Source organism: Pongo pygmaeus, chromosome 1 (genome assembly GCF_028885625.2).
Source record: "Pongo pygmaeus isolate AG05252 chromosome 1, NHGRI_mPonPyg2-v2.0_pri, whole genome shotgun sequence".
NCBI lineage: Eukaryota > Metazoa > Chordata > Mammalia > Primates > Hominidae > Pongo > Pongo pygmaeus.
In genome coordinates this window covers 165,613,228-165,633,861 of record NC_072373.2, presented here as the reverse complement: position 1 = coordinate 165,633,861, position 20,634 = coordinate 165,613,228, and the positions used below count along the sequence as shown (strand labels likewise).

Sequence of the window (20,634 nt, the reverse complement as noted above, 5' to 3'; positions counted from 1 at the left end):
AGTCTTTAGATTTATTTTGTTTTTAACCCATAGGTTTGATAATGACTGTGAGTAAACCCTGTTATTTTGGAAACCTACTTCTGGGAATTGTAGGTGTGGACGTGAATCTGGCTTACATTCTTGAAGACGTGACGTATTACCAAGACTCTTTGGCTTCCTATACTTTTCTCATAGATGACAAAGGTAATCTGCTAAATGTTCATCCTAAGAATACTTTTTTAGAAACCTAAAGAAAATAAGGTATAGATATTCTGCAAACAAGATAGGAAAATGATAGTGTAAAGAAGAGCATTGTGACTAAGATTGCTCATTTGTAGCAGAACACCGTAAAGATGGCAGAGTGGATCTCCAAATTACACATGTGTTTCTATGTTCTTTGAGGGGTAGGGAACAGTTATTTGTAACATCAGGAAATTAGACTGGAGGATTGAATGACACATAGAATGTCATCCTTTGACATGAAGAGATAACTTTTCTAAAGAAGAAATAACGCAGCCAACAAGCCTATGAAAACAATCGCAGTATCCCTGATCATTAGAGAAATGCAAATTTGAACCACAATGAGATGCCATCCTACACCTGTCAGAATGCCTATTATTAAAAAGTCAAAAAATAGCAGATGCTGGCAAGGTTGCAGAGAAAAGGGGACACTTGAACACTCTTAGTGGGAATGTAAATTAGGTCAGCCATTGTGGAAAGCAGTGTGATGATTCCTCAAACAGATGAAACCAGAACTACCATTTGACCCAGCAATCCCATTACTGGGTGTATATATGTACCCAAAGAAATGTCAATCGTTCTATCATAAAGACACCTGTATGTTCATTGCAGTGCTATTCACAATAGCCAAGACATGGAATCACCCTAAATGCCCCTCAGTGGTAGACTGGATAAAGAAAATGTGGTACATATGGAATACTATGCAGCCAGAAAAAAAGAATGAGATCATGTCCTTTGCAGAAACACAGATGGAGCTGGAGGCCATTATCCTTAGCAAACTAACTCAGGAACAGATACTGCATGTTCTCACTTACAAGCGGGAGCTAAATGATGAGAACACATGGACACAAAGAGGAGGACAACAGACACTGAGGCTACCTAAGGGTGGAAAGCGGGACGAGGGAGAGGAGCAGAAAAAATAACTATTGGGTGCTATGCTTAGTACCTGGGTCACAAAATAATCTGTACAACAAACCCCCGTGACACAAGCTTACCTATATAATAAAGCTGCACATGTACCCCTGAAGTTAAAAGAAGTTAAAAAAAAAAAAAAAAAGAAGAATGTCATCCTTTGGATCTTTTTTTAATTAAATTGTTATCTTAGATTTATTGGCATTAAGATTTATGTGGTAGATTAGAATGTTTTAATAAAACAACAAAACAACCAATACCTCCAAAATACTCTTGATTAGACAGATATTTGATAATTTAAGACATCTTTCCACACTTCAAGAGTTTTATGTAAACACATATAAAACAGGTTCAGTTTTTATTGGACTGGTGAGTTGCACAATGAGAAGTTGAGTATCGGACAGCCAGCCCAGAGTACCCCATATTTCAAAACAGTGATTCAGAACTTCCTACAACATGTTTCTTATTAACATGCATTTTGTTTTCTTATTGCAGGATATACACTTATGCACCCATCTCTTACCAGGCCATATTTATTGTCAGAGCCCCCACTTCATACTGACATCATACATTATGAAAATATTCCAAAATTTGAATTAGTTCGGCAAAATATCCTAAGGTAAGGAAAAGGGTGAGGGTCATAGGATTGTTTTTCTCTGAGAATGGGACCCATCAAAGCCACATACGAGTATTTACTACAGAGTATAAAACAAGTGTACAAATTATTTTAATGTTATCAAAAGTATTCTCAGTAATGTTTCCGTAAGAATAGCACCCAAGATTTTGCTTACTTTGTATCACAGATAAGGTCTCTTAGAACTATTATTTGACGATAATGTCTTGTAAATCAAATTTTATGTTCACATTGACTTTTATTGTAAAATCAGATATACTTCATCTCATTTTCAAAAAAAGTTCCAATGATACCAAACTGAAAAATGTTGGCAAAATAAAAGGCTAAGTTGAGGACCAGCTTTTTTGCATTTGCCAAAAAATAGCCTGGCAAAGTAGCGTCCATTCCGAGTTGACAGCACAATCTTATACATTGTTTTTTCTTCAAATAAAAAACAGATTGGATTTTTTTCCAACTGTGATACATTATTTTGGCAGATGGTAACCTGTAGAGGAATGGGTCTTTGTGCTCATTGGTTGAAAATTAACGACTGAGTGATTTGAGACAAGTTAGTCTCTGGAAAGAATTAGAGTTGGGGAGCAAGGATGCAGAGTAAGGAATGTTTTTAATGCAGAACTGACATAATGCTTTTACGCAATTGAAAATCTCGCATTATCTCTTTCAAAACTGATGAGCTTCATTGGTATTCAACATCAGGAGGTGGCCATTGACTCAACAGCTTCTTCCTTGCCTTTAATTAAGTGCTTAATTTTATCTTTTGCCTGAAATATTTAATTCTGTTTGCCAACACAGCCTCCCTCTGGGCAGCCAGATTATCGCAGTCCCTGTGAACTCATCCCTGTCTTGGCACATAAATAAGCTGAGAGAAACTGGAAAGGAAGCCTACAATGTTAGCTATGCCTGGAAGATGGTGAGTGAGAGGAAGTTGTGTTTGCTTGAAGAGCTACAGGGTACAGTGCTCTTCTTCATGTTGGAATTCTCAGGCAGGGGGTGGCACTTGGGTCTGATAATTTGTCTTGTAATGTGACTAATCAGTTTTTAAAGTGATTGGGAAAGAAGACATTCCACAGATGTTGTATAATTATTTTTCCTTTTTTGTTTATAAAACTGATAATTGTTCATGATGAATTCATCAAACCATATAAAAGGATGTAAAGTAGAAAGTAAACTATGCCCAGCCTGGACAACATAACAAAATCCCATCTCTATAAAAAATGTAAAAATTAGCCAGACGTGGTGACACATGCCTGTATTCCCAGCTACTCAGGAGGCTGAGGTGGGAGGATTGCTTAAGCCTGAGAGGTTGAAGTTGCAGTGAGCCATGCTAGCACCAAAACTGTCTACTTCCTTCCTTCCTTTGACTTTCCATTCCCCATAAGTAGCCACTTAGATCAATTTCCAGAAAATGTGTATATACAGGCAGGTATATATATTTGTGTGTGTGTGTATACGCTCACACACGGCTTTAATGGCTATATAGGATTGCATTGTGTAGATGACCCAAATTTCTTTAAACAGTCCCATATTAATGCATATTTAGATTACATCCAGTTAGTTTTTTTCAGTTCAATTCAGATTGTGGAGGTTGGGAGTTTAAAAGGAGACATGAAAGCATAAGTACCTTCCGACATTCTCTAAGGAAAAGAAAATTTTAGATTAGAAATTGGATTATTCATGTTCAACACAAGCAGATGGATAGTTTGGCCATAACTTGTGGCACCCATTTCTGCTTTCTCTTACCAGATTCTTTCAGACACCAGGCTTCAAAGAATCATAGAGAAAGCGGATCTAACACACGCTGTTCATGTTACCTGTGTTTTTCTTCTCTCCTCTTCCTTCCCAGTGTAGCATAGCAGTGCTGTTGAAGGACCCTAAATACTGTAACTGACCAAAAGGGGAGTAGAGTTTTACTTTTATCATCAAATTTTAATCGCTGAACATAAAATGCAGTCATACATGAGATTTTTCTTGGATGGACAAATCTGATGTTTAACCTGTTAACTCCAAATAGATCCATTTAATCATCCCTTTACAAACTACTTATTGAACATTTTCTGTGTACGAAGAAGGATAAAGAAGATTGACACTCTCTCTGCCTTCATAGAGCAACGAGCCTAGTGGTGGATGCAGATGAATAGCAACTCGATACAGTGTCTCTACCTATATCAGTTGGATCAAGAAAGATAGGAATTGGGAGTAGCCAGAATGCCTTTAGGCAGGAGTCTCTTCCAACCTTCTTGTTTGGTTCTTAAAGTATCATTATGGCAATAGCAATTACTAAAATGCAAATGAAGCAAACAAATTAATAAATGAAACTATTTGAGAAACTTATGTTTATAAGCCTAATTCTACTGGTAGTTTGTTCTTTGGTAATACACATTTGAGGAAGGTCAAAGCCTATTTTGAAATTCTCTTAGCTGACTTATTTTCAGATTTTTCTTTAGAATGATAGCACCATCTGCCCTTATATTTATATCATTTTTAAAGATAAATTATTTACTTTTCATATCAGAAAGGGTGAGCCAGCCACCAAAATTCTCAATTAGAAAACAGACTTTTGTGTTTGAAATTAGAGATTGTTTACCTCCAGCATATTCTGATTGAAAGCAACTCAGTTACATCCTGGGAAAATATCTGCATGGTTGCTGGCATTAAAAGAGAAAGAAGGAAATGTAGGTATTTGAGTGACCTTCTTGATACAGTAAAGAGCCTCAATGTTAGTGGGGTTTTTTCAATGATGCTAATAAATTCTGGTTATTCTCCTTAGGCAAATTCAAGGTAGTAATCATGTAGTCACTTCAGGTAGAAGTGTTAGCTTTCTCCGAGTTCTAAAATTGTTGAGCAGATCACTATTAAGTGAAAACTTGAGATAATAAATAATGAGATTGGAGACTTTAAAAAAAAATAAAAAAAAATAAAAATAAAAAATAAAAAAGCTAGGCTGGTTACCCAGTAATAAGGGCAAATATTTTTAAGATCTCTTTAGTTACTTTGTTGGGGAGGAGGGTAGATACTTATGTTGTCCTAAAAAATAAAATGGTTTCTTCTAATATAATCCAAATAGAGTTAGCTTATCCTAAGGACAATTGGCTAAACTGCTTAGCACTTATAGATATAGCAGATATTGAGGGATTATTTCACTGAATTAATTTAAATATAACTTGAGAGATTATGTTAGCAGCATTAAGAGATTACTCCATCACTGTGTAACCCAAGTGCATTTTTTAGCATTTTAGGAGGCTGTTTGCTCTGATAGAAGTACTGACTATTGGAAGGTATTCACATGTTCCCATGTTACACAGGCCTGCTTCACTTCAAAACATGGATCCCATGTTATAATCAGTGAAAAAAACCCACTCCCAACCCATAGAGAGCCCATCTAGAAATAGAGTTCCTTTTAATGTAGAGACTTTTTTTTTCAACTAAGAACATGACAGAAAGACCTATATTGAAATCCACTTTCCTAAGAACTGTTTATGAAGTGCTACTTTTAGAAGCTTACAGTAACTTTGTTTTTCTCTTACAGAATAGACCCAATTATAAAATTATATTCTAGTCATTCTGGTAGGGTTTTGTCTTTTGGTTCCTTGAACACACAACATAGGAAAACAAACTTAAAGGATGACTGTGAGATTGAAAAGACAGAAAATAGTAAATGCCACTTCAGAGCACCTTGTCAATTTATAATGTGGGGAATGGAGGAAAAGGATTAAATTTGTTAATCTAATTGAATATCTTTGCCAGCAGTACTTGAAAGCAATTCCAGGAAGATGCAAATTGCTTCTGTGTTTAGGAGTCTGCAACCATCCTCACAAATCCTAAATTTCACTTAACTCTAACCTGTCTAGTTAAAATTTTCTCCTTTATCTTTTACTTTTATTTCACTAAGTAAGTCACATGAGCTGCTTTATAAGGCACTGTTCTTTAGTTCTGATTTCGCTAGTCATCACCTTCTTCATTTATTTATAAACCATCTTTAAATAGGTTCAGTCTTTCTTCTAATATGATAAGATAATAATCGAGAAATTTGGCTTTCTTTTACTTTTAAGTCTTTCTCAAGTGGCTAGAACTAGGTAGATTGGCTTTTGATTCTGTGGTGGACATTGTCCCCACTAAATTTTGTTGAAGCATCTCTTTCTAGGCACAAAGTGAATCTGAAAATACTACTGTTTCTACATATGAGCTTAATAAGTTAGACTTAAGCTATGGCACACTTCCCTACCATGGTCTGCAATGACAAATCAGGCTGACTCTGCAGGGATGCCATAGGATTTGTGTTTTTCATGAGTTTAAGTAGTGATGTTGGTCATTTCCAACCAGGACAAGAGAAAGCGTTAGTTGGAATAGAATGAATGAACTGGATTCTGTATTGGCTGCTCCTCAGTCCTTTCTTTTAAAGTGAGAATTCACTACTGGCTTGAAAAATAGTCAATTCTCAGAATACTTATTGCAAAACCAATTATGTATTTTTAAGTGCATTTCAAATCTAAATAGAAATAAGTGTTGTGTTATTATGTCCTGTTCTAGCTTGTGCTCATTAACCCACATTAGCAAAAAAAGACTAGGGTCACAGTTTCAAAGGGACTCCTTTCTTATCCTTTCATTAGCCCCATGATTTTCTGTTACATACTTCAAGTCTGCTCAACAAGAAAAGAAAACAGAAAATACAAAACTAGATACCTTCTATCACCCTAAACTCATGTCTTCATTCATTCATCGTATATTTAATGAACACCTTCCATGTGAAGATAGAAGATAGAGGCAGTAGAAAATAATGTATGCAAAGTCCCTGTCCCCATGGAACCCTCATTTTCTAGGTTAGAAATTCTTTATTGATTTTTACAGGTACAAGACACTTCCTTTATTCTGTGTATTGTGGTGATACAACCAGAAATACCTGTGAAACAACTGAAGAACCTCAACACTGTTCCCAGCAGCAAGCTGCTGTACCACCGGCTGGATCTCCTGGGCCAGCCCAGTGCTTGCCTCCACTTCAAACAGCTGGCAACCCTAGGTAAAGCCCTTACACTTCCTTCACGTTCTTACTCTTAGCAGCTCACTTTAAATATCCTTTTGAATACCATCCACCCTACCCCTCCAAAAAAGATACTGAATGCCTGCAGAGTCAGCTGGTTTGGGGATACAAATGTGAAAACGATTTGAAGCCTGGCCTCAAATCAGATCGTCTAGCAGACTCTGAGACAAGGTTTTGTGTGCTTGCGATTTATACAGGATGGGCTTTGAGAAACCAGTGAAGAAGTGAGGAAAACAGGACAAGGAAGGAAAAAAAGACAAGTTTGATGTTGAGTGAAGTTTTAACTTCAGCCTGGTCTTCTAGGGGGGCTCTGGAGTGTAAATTACACCAATAGAGTTTGCCCAGACTCTAAAGAGAGCTCACCTTTCACATTTCTTAGTCACTTTCAACTTCTAGTGCTAGGTACAGAGTTTTCAGTAGCCCAAAGTCCATAGAGGGAGGCACAGATACAGCCCATTAAAGGTAAACATATAAGTATGGGGATATTGAGGAGGGGTGGGGTAGAATAACAATAAAAGGCTTCCAAAGGAATCTATGTAGCATATCAGCAGTAATCTACCACAGATTCCTATCTTCAGAAGGGCTTAGGAATACGAAGATAATTCAAAGGAAGCAAAAAGGAATTTACATTTATTATGTACCAGATGTTTTTTATTTTTCACCTGAGTTGACATGTGATTGATTTGGGTTTACCAAAGATAATTTCCCCCCAGATAACATAAAATGTAGCAAAGCTGAAATTTAACCCATACACCTCTGCTCTGCCATGTGCCAGACACATAGTAGGCATTTGTGGTCTATGTTGTCACCAAACCACAGTATACTGACAGTACAGTAAAACAGGTATTCTCTTTTTCACTGTTGAAAAGACTTAGGGTTCAAAGCAGTTAATAACTAAGAATCATCACACAACTGGCCAACTGAGAAGAAGGGGAACAGATGGGAATAAAATCAAGGCTAGAAGTCTGCAGTCTCTAGATTCCAAATGATAGCACTCGTGTTTGTGTTCCTCCCTTAAATTCCATCCTCGAGAGTTCTGCCTGGACATGAGATCAGAAGAGCAGGCTGGACTAAGTGGTCTCTTCTGGGATACCTCCCAGCAGTGTTGACAATTTGGATAGAGCCAATGATGTTGATCCAAGAAGGCAGGATTTTATATTTCTTTGTTCTGATTTGGTCTTTGGGGTTTTGTTTGTTTTTATACAAAAAAGTGTGTTTAAAAATTTCATATTTTTAAGAAGTGCTTTACTGAAACACTGATGTGTACAAGCCTCTTTTAAGTTCTATGTGAGCAAGCTACTGCTGGTGAAAATTAGGTCACTGTTTTGAAATTTGAGACAATAAAGTACAATAGTTTTCTTGATGAAAAAGAAGCTCAAGCCTAGATTTTTGGTTTCCTTTGCATAATCTCTCATAGCTACAGTTTCCAATATGGCAGCCACTAGCCACATGTAGCTATTGGGCACTTTAAATATGGCTCATCCAAATTGAGGTGTATGGTAAGTGTGAAGTTCATACTTAATTTTTATATTGATAACCTGTTAAAATTATAATGCTATTGTGGATATACTAGATTCCATAAGCATATTATAAAAATTAATTTAATACTACTTTTTGCTTTGCTTTTTTTTTTTTTTATTTTTACTTTGACAGGGCATTTTGCTCTTGTCACCCAGGATAGAGTACACTGGCGCGATCTTGGCTCACTGCCACCTCTGTCTCCTGGGTTCAGGTGATTCTCCTGCCTCAGCTGCCTGATTAGCTGGGATTACAGATGCGCGCCACCACGCCCGGCTAATTTTTGTGTTTTTACTAAAGATGGGGTTTCACCATGTTAGCCAGGCTGGTCTTGACTCCTGACCTCAGGTGATCCTCCCACCTTAGCCTCCCAAAGTGCTGGGATTACAGGCGCCACTGTGCCCTGCCACTTTTTGCTTTTCTTAATGTGGCTACTGGAAAATTTTAAATTACGTCTGTGGATCGCATTGTATTTCAGTTGGACAGCAAGCACTGCCTCACAGAGATTATTCAGATAACGTATGAACTTAATTATTTCATATATGATTAACAAGCAGACCATAGGCCAGTGTCTGACTTTCACTGGGAGGTCTTGGCACCCTTCCTCACCTGGATGGTAAGGCCCCAGGACAAGGTGGAGAGGTAATCAAGGGCATCTTAGTTAGGATCAGTTGGCAATGAAAGTGAACTAAGGTAATTAAAATACAATAAAAAGGGAATAGGAAATATGGGAAGCAATGGCAAAGAAGTGGTTTCCATTTGATTTCATTGATGTGGGGGTTTAGAGGCCAGGTCTTAAATATATGTCACCTGTGTTCAAGTGAGCTGATAGAAGGACATCATCTTTCTTGGTACACAAAGAGACAAAGAAAAATTTTTTAAGAGTACATCATCTAAGGCAATTAAATATGTATATGTGTGTATAAATAAGCATGTCTACTTCCTAGAGACAAAGCTTTGGGTCCTGTATCTTGATTCTTTCTGTCTCTTTGTGCTCACCCCATCTTACTGCACTAGCCTTTTCTAAAATGCCAGTCTCTGTCACTACAAAAGAGACCCACTCCCCAAGCCACCTCTTCATCTCTTTACTCCAGCCCCGTGGCGACTCTTCTGTCTCTGAAGTGGGCATATGCCTTTGACACTTCTTATATTATTTTGTTATTCTTACATTGTTATTTTTCTCTATTTTCCTTATTCCTTGTCACTCCAATCAGATCCTAACTTCTTTGAGTTCAGGAACTACCGTCTCTCTTTTTGGCATGTCCTTGCATGGAGGGCCTGCAAAAGAATATATACATGAATCCACAGCATGCTGCTAGGCACCCTAACCTTTTCCACCCTCTGGTTGTCTTTGCTTTAGTTAATTAATATAATAATGATCCCCAGGGTAGCCAATGAAGATATCATCAGAATTAAATGAGACATAACATTATTTAATGTTTTCCGGGAATGGCAGACTAGATAATTCTAACCCAACCTACTGAGGACAACTATTTAATAAAATTCCTGGATTGAAACGTAATCCTGGATTAAAATCTTGGAAAGCATCAGAGCTAACATGAGAGAGAGGAATTACTGGGCAAAAATCTCAGAGAAAATAAGAACCCAGAGAAGAGAGCCAACACTCAAAGCCACTTTTGCAATGCACATGTCTACCATGAAGAAACAGCTGTGAAATTAAACAGTGCTTTAAGTAGCTACTTCAGGCAAGGAAGAGAAGCAAAAATCAAATCCAGGGTCCACAAAAGGTAGAGACTCTAATAAATTTTTTACTCCCAGCCCCACATACGTACATGCTTTTAGCAGAGATTCTAAAAGACTACATCTTTAGGGGAAGGCCTGAAGTTAAATCAGGCCTTGACTTGGGGTTCCTATCATCTGAATGGTTTGGGGAACTTCAAGCATTAGCCTTTGAAATAGGATTAGTTGAAGTCATGCAGTGCTTAGGTCAGTATCCTGGCTCCTAATTGGGAACTGTTTCCAACACCCCACCTGCTACATCTTGCAGTGTGGCACAGGACAGGATGAAACAACAATCCTCTCTGGAGAAGGATCCCCCATCTTCTTAGGCCTCAAGCTGGTTCTACAGATTAGTTTTTAAGTACAATTTCCAGCACAATTAGAGATCACCAGGCTACCAGGAGAAAAGACATGACATGTGAGAACTAGCAAAAGGAGTAGAAGATGCCCTATGTGTTTAAATGAGATAGGACACATGATCATGCTTTCTAAAGCTTTTAAAAATACTATAAGGTTGAATGGTAGAAAATCTCAAAGGCAAAGATTTAGTGTTTTTGTTTTGCACTGTGATTCATTTTGAGGATTTTTATCTTAAATAGAGAACTAGGATTTTCCTGTTAGATCAGACCAATAATGAAACATGTATACATTAACTACTATATTTCTAGAAGCTTTTGTTTGTGTCAAGTTTTGCTGCCACCATCCAAGTGAATAATTTTTATTTGATTTTTGCATTGATTTCACTGTTCCATCTTTCTTTCTTAAATAGTACTACTACTATGAATAATAGTTAATACTCATTTGCTTTACAAATATTAACTCATTGAATTCTCACCGTATTTCTATAAGATTGCTGCCATGCAAATGAGAGAAACACTACATGTATTATAACCTGCCCAACATCACACAGCCAGAAAATGGCTTTAATCCAGACTGGTTTCATGTATGTCATAAGCTGTCCCCTCATTCCTTATAAGATATTATATGTAGATCTCAGATAGTTTGAAGAATTTCTACTCCCAGCACTTGTGTTTATTGGTGCATGTCTTTACTGGTTCATTCTTAGGACTGTAAGCTCCCTGAAGGGAGAGAATGTGGCCCTTTAGATATTAAGCCACCGCCGGGCGCAGTGGCTCATGCCTGTAATCCCAGCACTTTGGGAGGACGAGGCAGGTGGATCCACGAGGTCAGGAGATCGAGACCATCCTGGCTAACACGGTGAAACCCCGTCTCTACTAAAAATACAAAAATTAGCTGGGCGTGGTGGCGGGTGCCTGTAGTCCCAGCTACTCGGGAGGCTGAGGCAGGAGAATGGCAGGAACCCAGGAGGCGGAGCTTGCAGTGAGCCGAGGTCGCGTCACTGCACTCCAGCCTGGGCCACAGAGCGAGACTCCATCTGAAAAAAGAAAAAAAAAAAAGATATTAAGCCACCATAGCTGACAGATTGGCAGAGCCCAAGTGATGTTTTTGTTTGGGATGAGATAGAGTCTCCGCATTCTCAGGCCTGCTTTGTTTGCTTCTCTTTCAGAAAGTCCCACCGTCATGCTGTCTGCTGGCAGCTTTTCCTCCCCCTATGAGCATCTCAGCCAGCCAGAGACAAAGCGCATGGTAGAGCACTACACCGCCTATCTCAGCGACAACACCCGCCTCATTGCTAACCCGGGCCTGAAAGTAAGCGCTGGCGCAGAGCTCCATTTCTGGTGTCCCCCTCCACAGGCCCAGCAGGGGGTGCTGGCAGTGAACCTTTGAAGTAGGAAGCCCAGCTCTGCATCTGTGCCTCTCAGCTGGAGAGCTGCAGAGTGTGTGGCCCAGGGGAGGCTGGTCAGCAGTGACTCTTCTGATGGATGAAGAAGCCCCGTGGGCCACATGGAGAATCTGTTACAGGCCTTAGAAGCACTGGGGGTTTCCAGTGATGTTAGAGGGATGTGATTTAGAGACTAGTGAAACTTTCCCAGCCCTGTCTTACCCAGAGGAAGAAGTAAAGTGTCCCTGCTGTCTCTCGAGATAAATATAAGTATAAAGTTTAAGGAACAAAGCTTTAGGGTTAGTGTGTATATATGTGTATATTAATGACTCACTATAGGATTTTTCTTCTTAAACTCAGAAAGCCTAGGTAGGGTGAACAATTGAGTGATCACGCATCTGCTGACTGTATTTCTGCAACCTTTTGTTTTCACCAAGTTTGGCTGCATCCGTCTGCTGTGGAAAGATTTTTAAAAAGTAATTGGGCTTGGCTTCTCTGCAACAGAGCTTTGGGAAGCCCTGCCAGCAGCCCACTCTCTTTTCATGTGAGTTTTAAAGGATCCCTGCTATGTCTTCCTTTGTTTCCCAGTTCTCTGTCAGAAATGAAGTAATGGCTACCAGCCACGTCACAGATGAATGGATGACACAAATGGAAATGAGTAGCCTGAACACTTACATTGTCCGCCGTTACATAGCAACGCCCAATGGCGTCCTCAGAATTTATCCTGGTTCCCTCATGGACAAAGCATTTGATCCCACTAGGAGACAATGGTGAGTTTTAGGGGCTTCCATTATCAAAGGTTCTCCCCCAAATCCTGGAGAGACATAGTAAGTACATACAATAAAGCAACTTCAGGCCATTAAACTAAAGAAGATACTTTCGTGGTGGTGAAAAATGTTTCTGAATAGTGTTTTCAATGCAGCATTAACAACAGCTTTGTGGGGTTTTTTCTATCTAAAATGTTTTTATCTCTTCATTGAAATTTTGAGCCTGAAATTCTTTATGCTTGGCCATTTTAATTCCTAGTGTTTTGTTTGATTCCTACCTTATGCAAAATGTGTCCCTAGTGGATAGACTTCATTTTACTACACATGATTATGGAATCAAGTTACAGCTTATGTATGACCTGTGAAAAATGAACACACAAATTCAAAAACATTCTTTTACTTCTAGGCTTTATTTTGACTTTAATTTTCAAAAGGAAAAGCTAACAATGTGCTGTAGCATAGCAGGGGAGTCAATTGGACATAAGAACAGAAAATCTACCTAGCCTCTAAAACATCTCTACCTGTAACCCTAGCACTTTGGGAGGCCAAGGCAGGTGGATTGCTTGAGCCTAGGAGTTCAAGACCAGCCTGGGTAACATAGCGAAACCCCATCTCTATAAAAGAAAAAATACAAAAATTAGTTGAATGTGGTGGTACACACCTGTAGTCCCAACTACTCAGGAGGCTGAGGTGGGAGGATTGCTTACGCCTAGGAGTTTGAGGCTTCAATGAGCCAAGATCATGCCATTGCACTCCAGCCTGGGTGACAGAATGAGACCCTGTCAAAAAAAAAAAAAAAAAAAAAAAACAAACCAAAAAAAACAACCATACTACATATCTTAGTAAATGCCCAGATATATGCTGAGTTCAGTGTCTCTTTTTAAATTAAGAAGGAATTTCAGATTCTCTTTACTACTTGTGTTGATGCTACAGTCAGATACAAAAGATGAGAATCCTTTTGCATTTCAGTGTAACACAAACAAAATTCATCATAAATATTTTTAGACTTATAAGCTCACTTTTCTTTGAAATTTACAGAGTAGAGGTACATACTTTAAAATAACATGACTTGGCCGGGCGCGGTGGCTCACGCTTGTAATCTCAGCACTTTGGGAGGCTGAGGCGGGCAGATCACGAGGTCAGGAGATCGAGACCATGGTGAAACCCTGTCTCTACTAAAAATACAAAAAATTAGCTAGGCGTGGTGGTGGGCACCTGTAGTCCCAGCTACTTGGAGAGGTTGAGTCAGGAGAATGGCGTGAACCCAGAAGGCGGAGCTTGCAGTGAGCTGAGATCGCACCACTGCACTCCAGCCTGGGGGACAGAGCGGGACTCCGTCTCAAAAAAAAATAAATAAATAAAAAATAAAATAACATGACTTTCTTTGGTCTCCATTAGGTATCTCCATGCAGTAGCTAATCCAGGGTTGATTTCTTTGACTGGTCCTTACTTAGATGTTGGAGGAGCTGGTTATGTTGTGACAATCAGTCACACAATTCATTCATCCAGGTAATATTTTAACTAACTTTATAGTCATTTCTTAAATATATCAAGGATATTTTGGAAATCTGAATAGAAGAGTACTGGCACCAAGGCTTAGAGGCAGAAGCATGACCTTTAAAGTGAGGCCAGCTGGGATTTGAACATCTTCTCTTTCTGTCACTTTCAATTCCGTAGCTTTCTCCTGCCATCTATAAAATGGGAATGATACCTACCTCACATGGTTGTCATGTAAACTGAGTCAGTGAAAGGCTGTTAGCCCTGTTCTTGGCAGCCATGATGATGTTTATGAAGAAGAAAAGATGTTGGAGTCTAAAGAGCAGTTTGAAGAAATATCCACTTTAAACTGATGAAAGAAATATCAACAGGAGCCTGACAATTATGATTGCCAGAGAGTGTTTCCCAAGAAAAGGAGGATTGTTAATGAAGAAAACAGGCTGGGTTCATTGGTTCACACTTGTAATCCCAGCACCTTGAGAGGCTGAGGTGGGCGGATCACTTGAGATCAGGAGTTCTGGACCAGCCTGAGCAACATAGCGAGACCCTGGCTCTACAAAAAATAAAATAATTAATCAGGCATGATGGTGCGCACTTGTATTCCTAGTAACTCAGGAGGCTGAGGCAGGAGCCTTGCACCCTGGGAGTGCGAGGCTGCACCCTAGCCTGGGTGACAGCGTGAGATCCTATCTCAAAAAAAAAAAAAAAAAAGAGCAAGAAAGAAAAAGTACCAAGACATCAAACTTATTGCCTCTTATATATGAGTCTAACTCTTTAGAATTAAATAAGTTGTTTGTCTGGTTTTCTTCTTTAAAAAAAAAAAAAATTGTCCTTGAAACTATCTCTTGAAAAATTAAAAGGCTTTTTGAAAATTGATTTTCCCGGAATGCTATGTCAATATCACTGTAAATATATTTAGAGTGCTTTATGCTTCCTGCTTTTAAGGTTTCAGTATTTAAGCTACAGATGTCAGGGAAATGGTTGGTGGGGAGGCAAGTCACACACGTTGTTTTAATCCCTTCATTATACAAATAGCTATTTTTTCCTAGCAACCAAGAAAGATCATATTTTGACTGGTACCTGTGATGATGTCTTAACATTTATAGGAGGCAGATTTTCTTGCCTAAGTTTATGCTTTTCTCTGGTGCTCATTATGTGTCAAATGATTGACATTCAGTACAATTCCTCTAACAGAAGTTCATTGGGAGCAAGAATTGGGAGGCCATAGGTGTGGAATTTCAATATCATGGCCTATGTGTCTGTGGAAAACGGGGCCCTGCAGCCAGCCAAATGTTGACTCCTTTGTAGGGTATGGTATGTGTCTGACTCTGTCAGCTTCTCCCATCATATAAGATTTCATATGCAAACAAGTAAACACTTACTTAGAACACATCCCTCAGTGTTTTCATTAACAGACCATGTGTGAAGCACATGCCTACTGATGTCTAAATAGAGTGACTTGTCATCCCTCCCATATATTCTAATGGGTTGAGAAAAAGTAAACAAAGGCTGTTTCTTTTGAGGGGACACAGTCACCTTGGTCTTTGATTACAGTGAAATGGGCCAGAACTGGGCTCTTAAAGATGTTGTTATAGTGCAGGGAATCAAAACCCAGGTGTGCCTTAGTCATTAGGTGACCCAACTGACTCCCCTCACCTGGCAGCTTGTTATCAAGAGCCATTTGTTTTTCTGTCTAGACATATTCTTTTTGTTCAAGAGGGTAAGGGTAAGGGCAGATGTTTATGCTTGTGTATGTATGTTTACATGTTTTTGTTGGGATTCAAATGGGTGGAAGAACTTTGATTTGGTTTGTTTACAAATATTTATCGTGTTGGTCCAAGTGAATCACAATGGAAATATGATGGACTTTCAAGTTAGAGAAACCCAGGTTCAGGCCGGGCACAGTGGCTCATGCCTGTAATCCCAGCACATTGGGAGGCTGAGGCAGGCGGATCATGAGGTCAGGAGTTCAAGACCAGACTGACCAACATGGTGAAACCCCATCTCTACTAAAAATACAAAAATTAGCTGGGCATGGAGGTGCGTGCCTGTAGTCCCAGCTACTCAGGAGGCTGAGGAAGGAGAATCACTTGAACCCGGGAGGCGAAGGTTGCAGTGAGCCGAGATCGTACCACTGCGCTCCAGCCTAGGCAACAGAGCGAGACTCCATCTCAAAAAAAAAAAAAAAAGAAAAAAAAGAAAAACCCAGGTTCAGCCAAATGCAGTGGCACATGCCTATAATCCCAGCTACTCTGGAGGCTGAGGTACAAGACTCACTTGAACCTGGGAGGCGGAGGTTGCAGTGAGCCAAGAATGTGCCACTGCACTCCAGCCTGGGCAACAGAGTGAGACTCTGTCTCAAAAAAAAAGAGAAAACTCCAGATTCAAAACCCTCATTTGGTTGCTTTTACATCATGGTTGAACCTACCCAGTTTAACTAGAATATAATAAGAGCAAGAAATGGCAGTTGAAGTCCTGGGTTCTGCCTCCTGAGTCACTCAATGAGTGTATATTCCCCAGAACAAATGCTCTTGCCCTGTGCAATATGAAATACCATGCACCTGGTTGTTTGAATATTTTGCTTAGCAGAGTGTGATTTTACTATTTAGAGCTGTGTATTTTTCAATCAACAGAGTTTAAAATGCAAGTCAACTACCTCTTATGGTGCTCAAGCAGAGTAACTATGACTTTGATGGATGCATGGATAGATAGGCTTTGCAAAGGTATTTTTTTCAAATGATTACTGATGATTTTGACCTTGGGTGCCAGCTTGAGAACTTCATCCCTCCTAACATATGGTTCTACTCCCAAAAAGTAGATTTGCCATTTACTGTTTGCGTGACTATAAACAAACTCCTTTTCACCTTTGTTTCCCCACTTAGGAAAGTGAGATATTAGAGCCTATCTCAAATGATTATTTTTAAAGATTAAATTATAATAATGTTTTGTGACCTTGCTTACCTCATATGTAAAACAGAGGCTGTAATACCTGCATTGAACTGATAGGATGAGAATTAGAGATGATGCAAGCATGTCAAGTGCTTAGTACTGTACTTAAAAGGTCGAGTCCCAAATAAATGGCAGTTATTTTTATCATGCTATTTTTGTTTTAAACTTCTGACATTTTAGCAGGTCAGAAGAGAAAGCTTAAGCTAATAGTCAGCTTGTCATGAAGCAGTCCCATGAACTGTTTGCAGTGGTTTGGCTGAGAATTAGAGGCATTTTCTAATTCAACACTCACTTATCAGTTACTCTTAGTAAGCTTTCTTGTGATTCTTTCATACACATTTTTAGTGCCCTGAGAATCTGGGTTTGCATTCTTTGGAGAAGGGTGGTGCTGCTAGAGATGAAGTACAATCATTGAGTAAAGGACTGGTTAGATGTGTCTTTGGCTGTGAAAATCTCATGGAAGTATTGCAAACAGCCTGGTCTGTTGTACTTAGAAATATAGGTTTGGTGTGATTTTTTTTTTTCCAATATCATTCTTTATGAGTTGCTATGGTAACAGTGTACCCATCTGAAATGCAGGTGAAAGTATGAATCCTAGACTTACGTAGGAAATATACATGCTGTTGCTTTAGCATGTTTATCATTTTGAAGCAGATGGCAGTTATAAAAGAGAAGTTTAGAAATAAAATTACCTTATACCAAAACACCTAAGTGCTATTTTTCACCAAGGTAGCTGTAGGGTTGCAGAAAGAGCCAGGTGTGGGTACTGGTCTGATCTATCTTATGTGTTTTTGCCATTCTAAGCCTAATCTTATATTTATAAAATGGAAACTATGATTCCTTATGGCTTTTTCACAGATAGTTAAATAGTGTCAAGTTGCTTTGAAACTCTTGAATGCTCTGCAGATCTAAGAAGACAGTATAACTTCATGGTATATGCTTTGGAGTTGAAGACACTAAGTTTAAAGCCCTGCTTCCACCAGCCCATTGTTGTGTGTCTATAATCCCAGCTACTTGAGACTGGGTCAGGAGGATCACTTGAGACCCCAGGAGCTTGAATCTAGCCTGGGCAACATAGCAAGACCCCATCTCTTACAAAAATGATAAATACATTTCTGCTTCTACTAGTTATTCACTATGTGACCTTGGACAAATAACTAATTTCTCCAAGCTTTAGTTTTCTGGAAACTATAATGCCTTGTAAGATTGCTATGAGAAATAATTAAGGTTTTTGTGATTAAAGAAATTAGGCAGGTGGGTGATGCTAAATATTAGGCTCTTAGAAAGTCCTATGTTGGGTAAACTGCAAATTCTCAGCCACAAGAGTATGGGGAGTTCATTGGTCAAGTAGCACATGCCCTCCCAGTTACCCATGAGCATAGATTAAAAAGAGCCAAGGTTCCAAGTGAGAAGTCCACACTTCTGACACACCTAGCAATTTCTTGAAGTGCATTTTCTCTGAAGGAGTAATAAGTTTATTGTCAACTCATGCCTGAGGGCTCAACTTCACTGTTTAGTTTTCTTTAGCTTAGCTTCTATTTTTTTAGGTGTTCACTATAAATACACCGTCTCATTTAATCCCAATAACAGCCTTATAAAGTAGGTACTATTATTGAATCCATTTTCAGATGAGAAAACTGAAGCTTAGAAAGGTGAAACAGCATTCCATAAGCCACATATATAGAAAGCAACAGGGCCAAGATTTGACTTCAGATCTGCTGATTCCAGAGCCAAACAAGTTAGCACTGTGTTTTACTGCCCAATTTTCTCTTCCTTGGCTGTTGAGAGTAGCAGGGTGGAATGGAGAAAGCACTGGCCTATGGACCAGGAGAGTCTTGTTCTAGAATATGAGCTGTGCTCGGAGTAGAGTCAACCTTAATGTTGTGGAAAGAAAACTGGACTAGACATTGTTCCTCCTAAGTTTTGTATGACCTTAGCCAGTCAGTTAACCTTTGTGAGATCTCAGTTTTTTTATCTAAAAAATGAAGTAAATAATAAGGGTGTTGCTAAAGGGGATTTTTTTTTTTTATCTAGGGGTTTGTTGGAAGTAACCGTAGTAGTCATGCATCCAACCTCCCACCTGATGCCTCTGTGCCCATATTTTTGTCAGTCGAGCCACTCTCTGAACATCATATTTCATAGCTGCTCAGGTTTGGGGCCACTCTTATTTAGACAGTCCTATATTAAGTCTTAAATTTTTTTCTCTCATAAAATTTCCATGTTGTGTTAAATCAGTCACTTAGTTGATCGTTTTTGTAGGTGGGAAAAGTAGGGAGGAACAGTGGGAAGGTATTTCTAATACCAAACAATGTCCCTGTGACTGAACATAGCTTTTATCTTTAAATAAGCCATGCTTATTGTTCTCATTGATCTTTTTCACATAAAGTACACAGCTGTCTTCTGGGCACACTGTGGCTGTGATGGGCATTGACTTCACACTCAGGTACTTCTACAAAGTTCTGATGGACCTATTACCAGTGTGTAACCAAGATGGTGGCAACAAAATAAGGTAAGCGCTTTAGGGATGCTATTTCCTTTCTGGCTGCAGAAATTTAAAAATACATGTCAGGTATCTCTAGTTGAATGGGAACCACATAGCTATGGTCAGGACTAGAAATCTAATTCATGGCTTGGGTATCCTCTTAAGATGGTTTTTGTTCTTTTTCTCTTCTTTCGTTTTTCTGAGATGCATACTGTTTATGATTTAGACAGACTCAGCACACAACAAGAAAAGTAACTGTAGCAAGGAATGCACCAAAAGCTCTTGTTTCCCTGGAAGTCAGTAATTAGAGGCTTCCCATATCTTTGGTACTAGAAAGACCAGAGGGGACTCTCTTGGGTAGGACTTTTGATGTTAACTTTGTCATTAAACGAAAGTCTTTGTGACATTTTCAGCTGCTTAGACTGTTCCTTTTACATTTCCCCAGAAAGAGACCATGGAACCAAAAGTCCCTGCCTCCTGAATTTCAAAAGAACATGTCTGATCAAAGCAAGGGCATACCCTTGATTTATTGCAGGCTGCTTTTAAAAATAGCTTTCTTAGTTCCATCTCATGGTTCACGCTTCGTGTCATTGGCCCTTATGGGGAAATGCAGAATTCCTGGCAAACTGATATCACTAATGTAAAGTAAAATAAAGCAAAATATAGTCTTGATTAAAGCAGTTCTAGCTTCATTTATTGTTTCTATCAAATATAGATTAAATATAGTAGTCCCCCTCTTATCTTTGGTCTCACTTTGTGAGGGTTCAGTTACCCACAGCATAATACAATAAGATATTTTTATAGAGACAGGAAGACCACATTCACATAACTTTTATTACTGTTATAATTGTTCTATTTTATTGTTAGTTAATGTTGTTAATCTCTTACTGGGCCTAATTTATAAATTAAACTATCATAGGTAGATATATATAGGGAAAAAAAACTGTATATGTAAGGTTCAGTACTATCGGCACTTTCAGGCATCTATTGGGGGTCTTGGAACATATCTTCCACAGATAAGGGAGAAGGACTACTGTATATTTTTATACATCCCCTGCGTGTTGTTATTTTGTGTGTATTTATCATTGAAAGAAGAAATTATATGCTTCAAATCTGTCGGTAGAAGTACTCAAGTCT

The 20,634-nt window shown here is 38.8% G+C and overlaps 1 protein-coding gene across 3 annotated transcripts in view; it reads left to right on the top strand.

The window, feature by feature from the left end:
* The window catches only part of CACHD1 (cache domain containing 1), a 224,032-nt gene that overhangs the window by 183,233 nt on the left and 20,165 nt on the right, over positions 1-20,634 (top strand). For all 3 annotated transcript variants that reach the window (XM_054447274.2, XM_063654596.1, XM_063654599.1), the window contains exons 10-17: positions 34-183; positions 1,627-1,750; positions 2,558-2,675; positions 6,611-6,779; positions 11,587-11,729; positions 12,391-12,572; positions 13,968-14,078; positions 19,402-19,524. In XM_054447274.2, coding sequence (XP_054303249.1) covers positions 34-183; positions 1,627-1,750; positions 2,558-2,675; positions 6,611-6,779; positions 11,587-11,729; positions 12,391-12,572; positions 13,968-14,078; positions 19,402-19,524 — 1,120 coding nt within the window. The remainder of the gene's footprint in view (positions 1-33; positions 184-1,626; positions 1,751-2,557; positions 2,676-6,610; positions 6,780-11,586; positions 11,730-12,390; positions 12,573-13,967; positions 14,079-19,401; positions 19,525-20,634) is intronic.